The sequence below is a fragment of the Lytechinus variegatus genome, chromosome 9 (genome assembly GCF_018143015.1).
Source record: "Lytechinus variegatus isolate NC3 chromosome 9, Lvar_3.0, whole genome shotgun sequence".
NCBI lineage: Eukaryota > Metazoa > Echinodermata > Echinoidea > Temnopleuroida > Toxopneustidae > Lytechinus > Lytechinus variegatus.
In genome coordinates, this window is record NC_054748.1 from 4,076,409 (window position 1) to 4,094,831 (window position 18,423).

Here is an 18,423-nt window from a genome sequence, read left to right on the forward strand (position 1 = left end):
AGTAAAATCAATAGGAGTTGTAAAATGACGCTTCACATTATCTATCATGTCGTTAAAAACTAAAGAACCCACAGGCTTTACAAACACGAGTGCATACTTGGTTTGGAAACGCATTTCATTTCACCTATGCATTTATGTCTAGTGCAGAAACTTGCTTCTGGCTCAAATGCATTTCAAACTGCACTAATTTGCGCTATTCAAAAAGGCTTTTCAAAGTCCATAATCAAAACAACTTTCCATTTTTATATCATCTATCCAAAGTACTCTGACAGGTATTCTGTAACCTTAGTTCTAGCCTCGAAAAACATAATTACACCCACTTCTCCAAGAATGTCTTCCATGATATCCACTCTGACTTTTGAGACTGTGCTAAGCATTTAAGCAAATGGTTTTGATTATCAAAGAACTACCATGTCAGGTCTGAAAAAGATAAATTATATTTCTCCATCTAAACAAAGTGTTTAGCATTGATATTCTGGCCTTAGGTCAATTTTCGCGGCAGAAACGCAAGCTGGTCCTAAGATGAATGTAGCTAGATGTTGACCATCACTATAATTTATTTTGGAAACCCTCATGAGGTATTGAAGCTAAAGACAACAATCGAAATTGTACTTCTAACACCAACACCTACATCATCAATTGAAATCCCCCATTGAGATATCGGATTTATGTTCAATGTGTTCACTTACTGGCTGTTCTATCGCTTCCGAGTCGGCGATTGCAAATGTGCAGACATTGGCTCTATTGGCTGCTGTGATTTCTGCATGGGTGAAAAGATAGATTGAAAAAAGAAAATTGGAATAAAATCAAGCAAATTTGAGTTTAGTTACCGATTACAATACACACAAAAGATAATAAATCACACATATGCACTAGGCTTGTTCTTTAACCAGATTCAGCTCAGTGACGAATCCAGTCCTAATGATCAGCAAGTTTCTCCTTGCTGATGGATGGCTATAGGCAAGATAAATTTGTTGTGGAGGATCCTGGCACATGTATTTTCTTGAGAGCTTGTCAGACTCGGCACTCAAATGCTGCCATCTAGGAACATACCCTACATGTACATAGTCAGAGACCTGGGCCCTGTCTTACAAAGAGTTCGGATTGATCCCATCAATCGCACCTATGGACGGCCAGCAACATCAACATTTATTTTTCATGTTTGTCCAAAATACTTTCTAACTATGATGTATATCCATAGGCATTCATTGTTTTCTTGAAAACTCACTGCACTTCTCTTTGCATACAGAATACATTGTGCAAGTTTTTCGTAGAAAAAAATTATGTCACTTTTGGATTTCCATAGAGTTACATGTATGATTGATCGGATCAATCTTAACTCTTTGTAAGATGGGGCCCTGAACTGCATGTTTTTCTCAATATATTTTTCAGATATGATGTATATTTATACTTTCATTGTTTTACAAAGGACATTGTGCACATTTCCTGTAGTAGAAATCATGACATTGATGGATTTCCATATAGCTGAGAATGATCGGATCAATCGTAACTCTTTGTGAGACGGGGCACAGGACTTCCGACCCAATCAAAATCAACAATTTCACTGAAAATTTTCAGAGCTTACTTACCCCTGTCTCTGAACTCTGCTGCCATGCCAAATATGAACCCAGTCTCCTTCTCTGTAGCCCAGATCTGGTTAGCCCGACCATTCTTCTCAGGCTTGACCGGCTGTAGGACCACCGACTGACCGGTCAGGCTAGGAGGGGGTGAACCGTCACCCGGAGTTGCGTTAGGAAGGGAACAGGTCAGGACCAGGTCCTCGTTGGCCTTGCATCTGATCAGACTAATAGACAGAATGATAATGATGATACGTTGTGTTAGGGAGGGATAAGTCGTCGAGGACTTTATTCTGATAAACAGGATGGAAATGAGTTTAATCAGTAAATTAGAAATAACGATTCATTCTTATTTGGTTAAAAACACAATTTGCACACAAATTTAAGCATTCAAGCAACTATTTTTGACTGATATGCACTTATGAAATATTTCTTAATTTCGGAACTACATAACCTGGGGTCGTATTTTTTTCGTTGCTCAAGACTTGAAAGTAAGAATTCAGTGATGAGAGTAGTCAGAACATTTTGCGTGGCGGATTTATTGCGAAAAATATTGGGGGGGGGGAAGGAATCTGCAAGAATCTTCAACCCTGAAGGAGGCAGACGTAACCTGATGAAGAAGAAGAGGGGATGAATCAGCCCCTAGCCACGTAAGGGTTAAAATTTCATCACCATATTTTCAAAATATTGCCCATATACAATTGTCATGCACATGTTATTTTAAAGGAAGACAAATATTGCACTCCTTACCCATCATCACCTATGGTCCACCTCAGGTAGGCATTGTCAGCATCTTTCTTACAGAGTACGACCGGGGAGCTGTCCGTACTGGGATCTAGAGGACCTAGAACCAGATAGGGCGTGGTCTTGCAGGCGATGTAACCGTCCATGTAGATGAACCTCTGGTGGGATTGACGAGGGTTGGCGGGCCGAGGCGACTTGGCTTTAGGTCTTTCAAGGATGAATGAAGAGAAATGAATCGTAGTTGGTAAGGAAAGAAACAGAGCAACAAAAGGTTTTCTCTTGACTTATTGTAATATCCAGTTGGTAACAGAATGCTGGTGGAATTACCAGGGGTGTTTGACAAAGGTCTAAGTTTTGATGCCTGGAAAGTGGCCCCTACAGACTCGCTCTGCTCAGAAGGTGGGACAATAATCAGATGAAATCATCTGTTACATTTCTGAATTTCCTTGCTGAGTTGAGAACCTTAAAACTTTTCACAATAATCAGATGAAATCATCTGTTACCCTAGAGAATTTCCTTGCTGAGTTAAGAACCTTAAAACTTTTCACATGAAAAAAAACAAACAAAGACAAGTGATTGCATAAATCTCCTGAATACAATGACTTAAACGTACAAACTTGATTAAATCACCCTGCTACATGGACTATATGCTCACTTGAGTTTATGATAAAGGTCTGGGTTGGTATATCCGTCAGCCTCGCCTCCTGATTGGTTGTTAGCATCGGAAACCTCCTCAAGACCAATGTTAAGAACCTTCTCCCACGGCCACTTCAAACCTTCCTGCTTCTGGTCTGCAATCATGTGGGCTTTCTGGTGGGCACTGCAATAAAACACAACACAGAAGTGAATACGTGGGACATTGTTGTACCAGAACACTACACAGAATTCATTATGTGGGACATCACTGCAAATGGAAATCTCAATACATGCATGTAAGGTAGATGAATAACAGAAGTGCTCAGAATTTTCTAAGGTAACTTCGAACCCTTCTGCTTCTGGTCTGCTTTCATGTGGGCACAGCAAATAAAACACAACACAGAAGTCAATATCTGGGACATCATTGTAACAGAACACTACACAGAATTCCATATGTGGAACGTCACTGCAAGCGGAAATCTCAAACAGTATAGTTTATATAATTCACAAAAGAGGTCAGAGATTTTTCAGAGGTCAGAGTAGCACTGCAACAGAACATTACACACAATTGAATATATGGGACTTCATTGTAAAAGAAAAAAAAAGGCAATACAGAATTCAATACACATGACTTTGAATGGAAATCTGAATATGTACAGTTTATGAATGAGAGAAAAGGCCAGGGGAGTGTGTCATAAAAGAACTTGTCAGATGTTTTTTACCTGACAAAGTTTGACTTATCCTACAGTTACCATTGCTTGTGCCGGCTTACCTCATATTTTCATAGGGATCTCCTGGTGGCGGTGGCTCATCCTGGGGCTGCTCTGGGGTAGGTCCTCGGGCTAGCTTCTCTCTATCCTCATCGCTGAGGCAGCAAGAGTTCACGATGAGGGGACTGCCAGCTCCAAGGGCGCCAGAAACCTCAAGGCACATAGCTATTGGAAGAAAGAGATTCATATAAGATAATATGGTGCAATATATTGCGAACGGTTGAATGAGAGATTTATGATAAGATACGAGAAAGAGAGGAAAGAAATACTGCCCTAAAGATGATTAGGTCCAGATTGCGAATAGTATTTGAATGGGAGATTCAGAATAAGATAGACAAAATATTTTTACAATAGATGGTTAGCACAATATATGGTTAGCTGTTTGAGGTACAGATAAAATGAGAGAGAAAAAAACGCATTTACTCATATGTGTTCTCCCAAGGAAATACATCAATTTATCTGCATACTTTGAAAATGTGAATTCCGCATGACTGAACTTACCACCTGGGTCTCGGAGTGCACAATACATCTTGATGGCATCGATGTCGCCAGCTAGAGACGCCAGTAGCATCCTCCTCTGCTGCTGCTGTGTGGTTAGCTTGGGGTTCAGCCAGGAATCACCGCTGCTCACGTAGACCAAGGCATCCCTATCAAGGTCTTCTAAGGTGGTGAGTTCTTTGCCGTTCTCGTTGAAGAGACGCCGGGCTGCGAATGGGAGGTTGAGCTGTGGGGTGCACCTGTCCAAGAACTGTGGAGAAGGAAGGAGTGTGTTAAATAGGTTGAGGCGAAATCGGTAGATGAGGGTGATTCACTGGTTTATCTTTGCTGTGACCATTGTCACTGTCATCACGATAACGATGATCATCATCAGCATCATCATCCTCATCAATATCATCAGTTTCGTCGTCATCATCGTCATCACCACTATAACCATCGCCATCACCACCGTCATCATGATGAGAATGATCACTACTATGATTTGAATTGACATCATTTCAATCATCCCAATCACCACCACCACCATCATCATCACCACCACCACCATCACCATCATCATCATCATCATCACCATCACCATCATCGCCATCATCACCATTATCACCATCATTATTACCACTCCCACAACCATAATCATCTTCATCAAAAGCATTTTCATCATCCTCTTCTTTCTGCCTCCTCATCACTATCACCCTCCATTACCTAATTATCATCGACATTATAATAATTGTAATCATCATCATCATCATTATCATCATCATCATCATCATCATCATCATCATCATCATCATCATCATCACCACCATCATCATCATCATCATCATCATCATCATCATCATCATCATCATCATCATCATCATCATCATCATCATCATCATCATCATCATCATCATCATCATCAACGTCACAACCACCAGCAGCACATCAACATATCACCACTTTGAATCATTCTTACCAGTTGAAACTCAAGTTGCTTGAGATTCACTTTCTTTGACTTTATCTTAGCCGCAATATCTTCCTTATTCTTCGATCCTGACCGCCGATGCCTGTGAGGTCGCTTTCCATTTTGAGCTGTTCGATTCAAATCCTTCATCATCTTGAGGAAACATGAAAAAATTATCACAATAAAATAATTCCTTTAATCCCTTTTCCCCAAGTTTGTGTAATTATGACTTCTTAAAATTAACAATCAGCAGTATCACAATAAAATATCATAAAGACATTCTTGTTCACATTCAAATAGTATGTAATAATAATAATTATACTTGCTTATATAGCGCTTAATACTTACTTTGTCAGAAGTCTCTAAGCGCTCTACAGTATATGCAGCATAATTACCCTGGCTTTAGCAGTGCAGCTGCGTTTCAAGGAATAAATTCCTCCTGTACATATAAACTCAACTCTGATTGGGTAATGTTTGACCTGAACATGATACATGTATCTATGCCTCCTAAGCCAATCAAAAGGCTACTTTAATTAGATCTGAACCCACTACAAGTGCCATCATCTTGCGATCCAAACAGTCATGGACAATGACCGACATGCACACACTGGCCCTTATTCTGAAGTCAGGTTTAACTGAGACCTCTGTGCTCTGTGCTAATATCATAAGAAGCCAAAAGTGTCAAAATGTTTATTAAGTTGTATGTTTCTTATGTTTGCTGTGCTCTTTCGTGATTCATCCATGGTGAAGACAATCGTCTTTTTATACTTCCTAGATAATTATGAATGATTTGAGAGCCAAATGAGCTGAAATATGATATCTCAACTGTTAGTGATTTATGTAACAATTGGCTATCCATACTTAAACCACAACTTTAAACCTGAGTTTATGTTAAACCCGACTTCAGAATACGGGCCACTGTCTCCTAAGCCATTCTCAAGTCTATTTTAGTGAGATCTGGAGCCAATATGACATCTTTTGGAGAACCAATAGCAATGTATAAGCTCGATTCTGATTGGATAGTGATTCACAAGTATGTCACATCTATGTCTTCTGAGCCAATCACAAGGCTACTTACATTAGTGAGATCTGGGCCCACTACATATGCCATCCTATTGAGATCTTTCTCTCCATTCTTCATCACTCTTAGTCTCAAGGGAACAGCTGTGAAGAGAGGAAGTAATTTCTTAAGATTATTTTTTTCCCACTTTTAACAAAGTGGAAACATTATGATATATTTGTTATAAATCTCTTCAAGCAGAGAGATGCATTTTCTGAACACTGGGTTAACTTACGCCACAGTATAAATTATGTTAAGATTACCTTTTCAAAGAAATCTAATCCCTCAAATGGTTATTTGTTATCATGTGAACAAGGCAAAGGAGGTTGGAAGTATCAAATAATTTTTCTTGTGGCATTTGTCAGCTGCGAGCAACCAAGTACATGAATTGCCAATTCGTCTACTGCCAACTTGTCTACTCACCACACGGTCTACCTTCATTCAGTCTAATGCCATTCCGTCCACGAACATTTCATCTAACAACCATTTGGTTCAATAAGCATTTGGGCTAATCACTATTTTGTCTATGACCATTTTGTGCCAACACGTCAACTCGCCACACTGTCTAACTTAATTTAGTCTAATGCCATACCGTCCATCAACATTTCGTCCAACAACCATTCGGTCCAATAACAATTTGTTCCAATCATCAATTTGTCTAATCACCATTTTGTCTATGACCATTTTGTCTCATAACAAGTTGGTTTAATGTTCATTTAATTTTCATTCATTTTGCACAATTAACACTTAGTCCAATTAGACCAAATGATATATGGACTAAATGGCAATTGGACCAACTGGTTATTAGACGAAATGGTGAGTGGACGAATTGGTATTTAGACCATGTGGATAGAGGACGAACCGATGTTAGACGAAATGATAGTAGACGAGTTGGCAATTGGAAGAATTGGCATTAGACAAATTGGAAATAAACCCATGAATATCATGACGTGGGACTACATAGAAAGCAAAACTCCCCCCCAAACTCACTTCTGTACTCCTCGTTGGTATCTTCCAGAGCACCCACGGAGCTTTTAGTCCTAATGGGCGGGGCATAGGCGATGAAGTAACCTTCCATCGGCCAATCAAAGTTCTTATTAATGTCTCCTCGCCAATCGACGGGCCAGGAGTAGGCTAACTTGTTCCACATAGGGTTCGTTGACATCAGGTCGTTGTGACGCCATTCTCTGGGGCGATCCAGGTTCTCCTGCTTCAAGGCCCATCTACAATGATACCATACAAAGACACGATGATACAAGGAGAAAATGATACAAAGATAGAATAAAAGAAGTAAGACGATATAATAATAGAGTTTGTTGACACCAGGTTGACAGGTTCTCCTGTCTCCACTCCATACACAATGAAACAATAAAACAACAATACAGTTGCACAATTACGGATAAATGACTTTTATTTTGGTTCTTGCTTGTTTATGTTTGTTTTCACAAATAATTGCCATTAAGTGGAATTACATTAAGTCATCAACTCTCGAGCTTAAACCATGCCAAAGTGAACTTGTGCACCCAGTTATTACAGACCCACTCTAGCCTGTGCATCATTTGTAATATGATAATGACCTACCTCTGTGCCTTCGCCCATCTATGTTTATCAGATAGCCTCTCCATACCCAGGAGTACAAACTTGTGACCTTTGAACCCCGGCTTGGGCGGGTCACCTTCCTCCTGCTCCGCCCCGTATCCGTCCTCCCATTGGTTAGTTTGGCTGTTATCTCCTAGCCAATCACTGGCTGAGATTCCCTCATTGCCCCCTCCTCCCCCTCCTGATAACGTCATCTCCATTCCCTGCTGGTCATCACTAGAGGGCGCTTCAACAAAGGTCAGCAGCAGACTTTGATTTGCCTGGAATTAAGAAAAATTATGTTTATGATCTGGATGTATGTAGCATCCCGTTGACCGCATAAAACAGTAATTGGTGATGAGGAAATATATTCAGTATTTGATCCAACGTTAATAGTGAGTGAGTGATGTCATCAGTTCCCTCATTTGCATACCTACTGAGATGTGCATATAACTGTTTTGTGAAATGAAGCGAAACTTTAAAATGCCATAACTTTCTTTTTTTACATCCGATTTGATTAAATTTTCAGTGTTATGCTTGTTGAATTTTTCTCTTTTTATTCAAATCAAGTTTTTGTTGGGGTGGACTTGTCCTTTAAAATATAAAAATCAACTTATGTGGTACATCAAGGTGCAGAGTGATTTTTTTTAGGATGCTAGTGTATTTACCCAGTTTGCTATTCTTCCGTCATTTAGGAAAACCCACTGCTGGCCATCCATACGGTCCTCTCTGTAACAAGAGAAAAGAAAATCAGTTACACTTAACACATGCATGCATGTTGGCCATTCATACAGCGCATAACTCCCTAATAGATCACATGCCCGGTAACTCCCTTATACATCACATAACTCCCTTATACATCACATAACTCCCTTATACATCACATAACTCCCTAATACATCACATAACTCCCTTATACATCAAATAACTCCCTTATACATCACATAACTCCCTAATACATCACATAACTCCCTAATACATCACATAACTCCCTTATACATCAAATAACTCCCTTATACATCATATAACTCCCTTATACATCATATAACTCCCTTATACATCAAATAACTCCCTTATACATCAAATAACTCCCTTATACATCATATAACTCCCTTATACATCAAATAACTCCCTTATACATCAAATAACTCCCTTATACATCACATAACTCCCTAATACATCACATAACTCCCTAATACATCACATAACCCCCTTATACATCACATAACTCCCTTATACATCACATAACTCCCTTATACATCACATAACTCCCTAATACATCACATAACTCCCTTATACATCAAATAACTCCCTTATACATCACATAACTCCCTAATACATCACATAACTCCCTAATACATCACATAACTCCCTTATACATCACATAACTCCCTTATACATCATATAACTCCCTTATACATCATATAACTCCCTTATACATCAAATAACTCCCTTATACATCAAATAACTCCCTTATACATCATATAACTCCCTTATACATCAAATAACTCCCTTATACATCAAATAACTCCCTTATACATCACATAACTCCCTAATACATCACATAACTCCCTAATACATCACATAACTCCCTTATACATCACATAACTCCCTTATACATCACATAACTCCCTTATACATCACATAACTCCCTAATACATCACATAACTCCCTTATACATCAAATAACTCCCTTATACATCACATAACTCCCTAATACATCACATAACTCCCTAATACATCACATAACTCCCTTATACATCACAGAACTCCCTTATACATCAAATAACTCCCTTATACATCATATAACTCCCTTATACATCAAATAACTCCCTTATACATCAAATAACTGCCTTATACATCAAATAACTCCCTTATACATCAAACAACTCCCTAATACATCACATAACTCCCTAATACATCACATAACTCCCTTATACATCACATAACTCCTTATACATCAAATAACTCCCTTATACATCACATAACTCCCTAATACATCACATAACTCCCTAATACATCACATAACTCCCTTATACATCAAATAACTCCCTTATACATCATATAACTCCCTTATACATCAAATAACTCCCTTATACATCAAATAACTGCCTTATACATCAAATAACTCCCTTATACATCAAATAACTCCCTTATACATCACATAACTCCCTTATACATCAAATAACTCCCTTATACATCAAATAACTCCCTTATACATCACATAACTCTCTTATACATCACATTAACTCCCTTATACATAACTCCATAATAAATCACATACATGTAACTCCCTAATGTCAAAGAAATTTTAAGCACACATTCTGGAATGCATAACTCTTGTATTGCCTCGATCAAACAGATACCTGGGCCTCATCTTACAAAGATTTGTATAATTTAGGTAAACAAGTGGAATGCCTCTGGCCGTCTCACCTGCATCACGCGGTTCAATATAGCAGCAGTGCTGACTTTGAATACTACTCTAACTCGCACAAGATGTTCAGTGATACATGGTTACTCTTATGTCCACTAGACCAATAAACTTACAGAGATATGATGGTTATATAACAAAAAACCCCAACATGGCCAAAGTTCATTGACCTTACATGACCTTTGACCTTGATCATGTGACCTGAAACTCGCACAGGATGTTCAGTGATACTTGATTACTCTTATGTACAAGTTTCATGAATCAGATCCATAAACTTTTAAAGTTTTGATGGTAATTCAACTGATACACCCACTTCGGCCAAAGTTCATTGACCTTTGACCTTGGTCATGTGACCTGAAACGCGCACAGGATGTTCAGTGATATTTGATTACTCATATGTCCAAGTTTAATGAACTAGACTAATAAACTTTCAAAGTTATGATGGTAATTCAACAGATACCCCCGATTTGGCCAAAGTTCATTGACCCTAAATGACCTTTGACCTTAATCATGAGACCTGAAACTTGCACAAAATATTCAGTGATGCTTGATTACTATTATGTCCAAGTTTCATGAATCAGATCCATAAACTTTCAAAGTTATGATAGGAATTCAACAGATATCCCCAATTCGGCCAAAGTTCATTGACCCTAAATGACCTTTGACCTTGGTCATGTGACATGAAACTTTAATAGGATGTTCAGTAATACTTGATTAACCTTATGGCCAAGTTTCATGAACTAGGTCCATATACTTTCTAAGTTATGATGTCATTTCAAAAACTTAACCTCAGGTTAAGATTTGATGTTGACGCCGCCGCCGCTGTCGGAAAAGCGGCGCCTATAGTCTCACTCTGCTTCGCAGGTGAGACAAAAACCCAACACAATTGATCTAAATGTGTACATGTATTCAAGAGATGGGAAGTTAAGATCAAACCAATTTCTGTTTGATGAGGATCAATTGCAACTATTTGTTGGGTGAAGTCCAAAGATATGACCTGGGCAGATTCACCTGTGCACGATTTATGGTAAAAAAAATGCATATTAATCCGAACGGGTAAGTTCACTTAGTAATTATACATTCCAATCACAAACTAAGATAAAATGTGAGATTTCAATAAATGTTTTACTCCAGACCTTTAGAAGCAGAATGAGGGAGAAATCAGCAAAGTAATACTGCAATGGGAAGTTCTGGGCCCCGACTTACAAAGAGTTACTCTATGGAAATCCATCAGTGTCATAATTTTTCTCTCCAGGATATTTGAACAATGTCCTTTGTAAACAAAGAGAAGTACAGTAAATTTCAAGAAAATGATGAATGCATAAAATATGCATCATAGTTGGAAAATATTTTGACCAAACATGCATAATACATGTTGATGTTGCTGGCCGTCCATAGTTGCGACTGATGGGATCAATCGCAACTCTTTGTAAGACTGGGCCCTGGTATGTTCCTATTTTCTCCCACCATGTAGTTCACCATGACATAATGGTTTCACTAACTCCCATTCAGCTGATGCACAGCAACTATGCGATTCAGAAACCGACATAGCAAGATTCCCTACTTTCGGAAACAACAGCCGCTCAATGAGAATTACCCTCCATGCTTACCTCTCAAGGAGACATACAGGTATCCCATAAGTCTCATTGGAACTCCCTGGGAACTTGACATCAATCTCCCACTCAGGGCCACGGTTCAACATCAGGGTGAGAGCTAACTTTGGGTGTGACTTGCTGTAGATAACACCATCCTAGGATTGGAGATAGAATCAAGATACCAGGGGCGTGTTTCATGAAAGGACTTGTCAGACGTTTTATCCGACAAGTCCCATTTTATCCGACAGCTAATCAGAGTCAGAGAAAGATGTCAGATCTGACAACTTGTCGGGCAAAAATGTTGATGAAACACTCCCCAGGGCTCCGTAACACAAAGGTTTGCGATGAATTGCAATATGAAAGAACCTCACCGATTGGTCACTCAATATTTTAAACCTAATCCGTGTGTAACATTGATATTGGTTGGTCAAATTATTTAGTGATTGATCGCTAATCTTTGTGTTATTGACCCAGGTTAGAGAGAAAAGCTACAGTTCATTATTAGAACTGTTAAAATTTCAAATTGACTTTGATCAGGGCCTCGGTTTGAGATCGAAATACATGTACCAAGTTAGGAAAGAAAAAGTTATAATTCATTGCTTGAACTGCATATCTTTCATAAAAAAGGAGATTGTTGAAGGGAAGGATGAAAATGACAAGTAGAAAGAGGAGAAGGAGGAGGGTAGGAGGAGAATGATGGGGGAAAGAGAAGAAAAAAGGTAGAAAGGATAAGAAGAGGGAGAGAAGGAGGAAGAAGATAAGAATGATGAGAAGGGGGGAAGCAGAGGAGGAAAAGGAGCAGCTGAAGAAGTCAACTTACTTTATTGATGCACCAGGACTGAGCCCTGACAGGCCAGACTTTAGAGGATTTTTGTTTCTCAGCCACGGACACCTCAGGATATAACATTAAACTTTCATCATCCTGAAAAAGAAAGGTTACACATGATTGGCGTTTTAAATTTGTAATGACTCTACTATAGGGTGTTCATAAATAACAGACTAAAAGTATTTCTTTTAAACAGTTATGCCATGTAAATTTAATGGTCATCATTGCTATCACCACATCACTACCACCACTTTCAGCATCATTTTCATAACTACCATCATCATAATCATCATTACCATCATCATAGTCATAAAATCATCATCATCATCACCATCATCATCATCATTATTGTCAGTGTTATGATTATCATATTCCTCATCATCATCATAATCATCATTATGGTTTAGTGTTATGATTGTCATATTCATCCTCCTACCCCTCCTCGTCGTCATCATCATCATATTCATCATCCTCATCATCATCACACAACACACTTCAAAATTTCAGCCTCTCACCTCATGTTGTAGGAAGTGTGCATCGGGGTGAAGGTCATGAACTTTCATGTCTTCTTTGACCTTCTCCCTCAACTCCAGGGGTGTGTCTTCGTTGATTTCCTGGAACGCCTCCTCAGGGTACATGTCACGGATCATCCAGGATGTGTGTCTGCATGGGTCAAATGTCAGAGTTTAAAGGTCAAGTGAATGCACAATATTAAGTCTGGTGTTAGTTTTGGTACTATGGAGGATGGGTTTTTCACCTCTCTAAAAAAACGCTCAACGTGATACAGAAAACTGACAAATCTATCAGAAATCCACAAGAGGACAGAATTCAAGTGAACTTAATTAATCAATTTCCCACGAAATGCAATTAGTTCGGCCCCAAGATTAAATAACGAAAAACACAATGAAAAGCATTCCTACAATCCTATAAATCAAAAACCTCTAACTTCTATTCTAATTTCAAATCATCAACAACAAAACAGTTTCAGGACGTGTGTGTTCATATTATATGTAGTAATGAACTGGAAAAATGACAAGCACTTTCAAAGGACTTTGCTCTCCTTAAGAAGTTGATGGAAGGGTCAGGTAAGAGGGCATCAAACCTCCACTCTGTACCCAATTACATCTTAGCTTGTAACAAGACTTTGTTTGCGAAAATGCTTCCTGTAAGTGGTGATAATCTTTTCAGTAATTCATTTACTGTTTGGTTTCTTATTTTTTTCTCTTCAAAGTGCCCCCCACCCTGCTGTAAATCCTCGATCTGCCCCTGGGGCCCATTTCATAAAACCTGTTTTAATAACAAATTTGTTAAAAACTACTGAAATCCATCAATATGATTGGCTGATAGTAAACACGTTATAGAAACCGTACATTTACTTCTATGTAACAAGTCTTTATGAAACGGGGACCATGGTCAGGATTCTTTACGTACCTTTCTCCTCCTTCCGGTATCTGGTCAGCAAGAAGTGGCTCCCTCACGACCACCCTCTGAGGTTCTCCATACGCCTGGGAGTAATCCTTGTATCCTATCGCTTTATCTAAGGTCAGCTGAAGACAGTATACTGAGGGGAAGATAAAATATGATTTTGATTAACAAGTATCATCACAACTACCACCATCATCAGCAACATCACTATCATCATCATCACAATCATCATCAGCAGCAGCATCATCATCATCAAAATCACTATCATCATTTTCTCTTCCTCCTGCTCGTGATTATCATAAACATCCTCCATTACCTAATTACTATCACCACCATCATCATCATCATCATCATCATCATCATCATCACCATCATCATCACCATTACCATCACCACCACCACCACCGCCACCACCACCACCATCATCAGCAGCAGCATCATCAAAATCACTATCATCATTTTCTCTTCCTCCTTCTCCTCCTCCTTGTGATTATCATAAACATCCTCCATTACCTAATTATCATCACCATCATCATCATCATCATCATCATCATCATCATCACCATCATCATGATCAACATCATCAACATCATCATCATCACCACCACCACCACCACCACCACCTCCACCACCATCATCATCATCCTAATCCTCCTCCTCTTCTTTACCAGCTCAATCATTACCATCTACACTGCTAACATTTTCTATATCATCATACATGGAGAATTGAATACAGTATTGACTGATTGAGTTTATGAAAGGTCAGTCCAAAATGGCTGTGTTTGTCAACATCAGTTAGGGAAAAACATTTCCAATACCATTTCCAAACGCATTTCTAACATGCTTAACATGGGCTATAACTCATTACATAGCCAGACAACCGACCTTGCTTTTTCTCGAAAACCCCAAAGGGTGGAAGAAATCCAAGTACAAATAAGGGGAAAAATGTTTGTTTATTTCCCAAGCAGAAACATGTTTCTGGCCAAAATGCATTTAAGTTGGGGAAAAAAAATAGCAGGATTCATAAAAGCTTCCTGAACCCTATAATCAAAACATATCGGCATTTCACAATGTCAAAATCACTCTATGTTTCAAATATTTAATTCAAAATTTTATTTCTAAATCTGAATTATTCTCCAGAAAAAATTGACGCAAGCTAATTTGTCAGTGGCCACTGGTACTGACAAAAATAAAAATTTCATGAAGGAACTCTCTTACCATGAGGGTCTCTGTATGGCTCTCCGAATGACAGCCAGACCTTCTGATCGTTCTTCAGATCATAGACATTGGTGATCTCCTTGCCCTTGTTATTGAAGATCTTGGTGACGATGGTGCTGAGAGCTGTCGTATTCTGCTCCGGTCTCACCCAACGGGTTATGGTATCAAGGAGCTGTGTGGGAGAGGAGTACAAGAAAGTAAGTAGGTGGGACTGGATTGTAGTCTAAACATATTAATCATAGGCCAACCATCATATACACCTCTAGACAATACCACACCCTGCTTGAAGACATTATCATGACAGGCAATTATGCCCTCCAAAAGCCCCGAGTAATCCTTTCTGCGGGAGGACTTTGGGAAAAATGCACACAACGTACAAGGTATTTGCTAATGATACCTTTACCTTTCATTTATTTTAATCTTATTTCTTTTTACAGGGAACGAATCAATGATAAAAAAGTAAATAGTGGCTCTGCCTCATTTGCAAGAGACAGTAACATGTTATACCAAGGTTTTTTACCTGACTGCTAAGAAAGCATGAATGCCTGTGAGCAATAAACCAGGGGACCAACGGCGTAAGGTCCTCTCAGAGGGGCCTGGTAATGAGGACAACTGCCTTACCAAAGGGCACTAACGCACCACTTGGGAATCGAACCTGAGTCACCGGAATCCGAAACCCCCGCTCTACCGACCGAGCTATCGTGCTTGACATACAAGTCACAATGGTGTATCTTTTAGTACAGGTATATTCCTGCTTTCAGATTTAACTTACCCTTTGCATGAGGAGGTTTTGTTCTCCTTGAACTCCTTTAGAAGCCTCCTTCATATTGAAGAATACAGTCTCTTCCCCATCATTTCTGCCATTCTCATACACCTAGGATAAAAAAAACAACAATTAAACATCAGGTGCTTATGTCAAATAAATTAACAACAAAGGTCTTTGTGATAAGAAACAAGAGTGCCGCTAAGGTGAACACACAATATGCCCGCCTGTTACACGGAAAATGGAGTTATTGGTCAATTCACCTTTGACGTTCAGACCTCAGAAGCACACCAAATTATATGAGCCAAGGTTATGTTCAACTAAAAGTAATCCCGCTAACGAGGACTTCAGAAGGGTATTAAGAAGAAAACATGTCACTGTGATCTAGACTTAACATGTACATATAACACCATAAGTTTTGAGTAAAAAATGAGTACACTTTTAGTGTTTGTGTTGAATAAATTACCACCCTTAAAGATAAAAACCACTTTTGGTAACATCCTGAAAATGAGTTCGAACAGAAATCCAATAATATGACTGCTCAAGCATATGCATGACTGTATAAGTAATAATGAATATTTGCCAATTGGCTCGGGGGAAAAGGTGTGTAATTGCTGAGAAATGAGCAAAATAAGCATGGAATTCCACAAAATGTTAGGTATTTTTCCAAGCAATATTAATATGTCCCACATATGCCTTTTTGTGTTAGTTATCATTAGAATAATCATTTTTCAGCTAAGACTTCTTGACTTTACATAGATGAGTTAATTTCAATGATCCAGATCTAGAACTTTGATAATATTGTGGTAATTAACATTAATTTTAAAAGCTTTGTCATGAAATAATTTTCCTGCAGTTACTTTCTTTCACCTTTAATATCTGTCTTAACCCTAAAAAGACGGGGGGGGGGGGGGGGGGGGGGCTGATTCAGCCCCCCTCAACATTTTTCGCGATAAATCTGCCACGCAAATTTTTTTTACCACGTCGCTCGCTGACTTTTTACTTTAATCAGCCCCCCCCCCCCCCAGTCTTCTTAGGCGTCGAAATAGCCCAGTCTATTTAGGGTTAAATGTTCACAACATACGCTGCAAATTAGTCAAACAACATGCATGTTAGACTTGTGTCCAGTGATTTGAGCAATAATTGTACACATAACTTACCTTGAGTCTGATTCCTTGTTGTCCTACCAGCCTGTGTGAGGAGTCTAGTTCTTTCATGTGCTTGGATTTGAACGTATGACCTTCCTCCTATAAAAATAACCACAACAAAGAACATTTTGCAAATCTGGAACTTCATAGGTACAGTTTAAAAAAAATCTAAAGCATCTTTATCACTGATCATTACTATTTCTTTTTTTATTTGGGGAACGGGAAAGCGGAGGCTAAATCTTTGCTTTTGAGAAGCTGACAACACTGTGTAACTCAAAATTAATAACATCTTTCATGGAAAAGGGTTCTGATATACTCTTAATCTCTAATGAAGCTTTATCACCGACTGAACCAATTTTTAATACTTTACTTCGCGGAAGGGGAACGAGAGACTCGGTTTTGGTTTATTGAGAAGCTGATAACACTTTGTAACTTGCATTTAATGAAACCAGGTACTGATACATATTCGGTACATCAACAGAAGCATTATCAGATTAGATTATTAAAAAAAAAACCCCAAACAAAACATTGGGAAAGGGGGGGGGGGAGTAAATCTTTGCTTATGAAGAGCTGATAATACTAAAAAAAAAATAAATATCAAATAAACCTCACAAGGGGGCCATTCCATAAAGAGTTCCAACTATTGCAACTTTGCCATTATGGCAAAAACCACGAGTTCTGGGTGCGTCATGGTCAAGTGGTTCTGACTCTCACCTTTCAAACAGAGGGTTGTAGGTTCAAATCCTAGCCAAAGCTTTGTTTTCTTGCAGCTTCTTGACCCTGCACTCGACCCAGGTGAGCTAAATGGGCACCGGCAGGAAATAATTCCTCAAAAAGCTGTGCGCACTAGTATCGGTAGACTAGCTTAGCCGGGGTAATATGGAGTGCCTTGAGCACCTAGCAAGGTGGATATGTGCACTATACAAGTCCTAAATTATTATTATTATTATCATTAATTACAAGGCTATCTTCATGAAACTGGGTCCTGATAGACACTCACCATCTCCATGGCAGCTTTATCACTGATTGAATCCAGGATATCATCCACTTTACTCCTCGCTTCATGGAAATCTTCTATCAGAGACTCAACCTATGCAGAGAATGACAATTTTATGTGCATGGTCTTTCATTGACTGTGTGTTATAAATACACAGCCTAAAATATAATAATAATAAATAATGCTCAATTCTTTTATAGCGCATCACACATAGC

The 18,423-nt window shown here is 38.8% G+C and overlaps 1 protein-coding gene across 1 annotated transcript in view; it reads right to left on the reverse strand.

Moving 5' to 3' along the window:
- LOC121421143 (doublecortin domain-containing protein 1-like) overlaps window positions 1–18,423 on the reverse strand; it is a 53,583-nt gene that overhangs the window by 17,913 nt on the left and 17,247 nt on the right. Inside the window, exons 11-29 of the mRNA XM_041615798.1 lie at window positions 18,212–18,301; window positions 17,224–17,310; window positions 16,073–16,174; window positions 15,301–15,472; window positions 14,089–14,218; window positions 13,173–13,320; window positions 12,652–12,753; window positions 11,847–11,986; window positions 8,475–8,535; window positions 7,810–8,087; window positions 7,219–7,451; window positions 6,247–6,332; window positions 5,181–5,321; window positions 4,229–4,475; window positions 3,730–3,892; window positions 2,977–3,141; window positions 2,328–2,528; window positions 1,590–1,804; window positions 690–760 (exon numbers count right to left, since the gene is read on the reverse strand). Coding sequence (XP_041471732.1) covers window positions 690–760; window positions 1,590–1,804; window positions 2,328–2,528; window positions 2,977–3,141; window positions 3,730–3,892; window positions 4,229–4,475; window positions 5,181–5,321; window positions 6,247–6,332; window positions 7,219–7,451; window positions 7,810–8,087; window positions 8,475–8,535; window positions 11,847–11,986; window positions 12,652–12,753; window positions 13,173–13,320; window positions 14,089–14,218; window positions 15,301–15,472; window positions 16,073–16,174; window positions 17,224–17,310; window positions 18,212–18,301 — 2,832 coding nt within the window. The remainder of the gene's footprint in view (window positions 1–689; window positions 761–1,589; window positions 1,805–2,327; window positions 2,529–2,976; window positions 3,142–3,729; window positions 3,893–4,228; window positions 4,476–5,180; window positions 5,322–6,246; window positions 6,333–7,218; window positions 7,452–7,809; window positions 8,088–8,474; window positions 8,536–11,846; window positions 11,987–12,651; window positions 12,754–13,172; window positions 13,321–14,088; window positions 14,219–15,300; window positions 15,473–16,072; window positions 16,175–17,223; window positions 17,311–18,211; window positions 18,302–18,423) is intronic.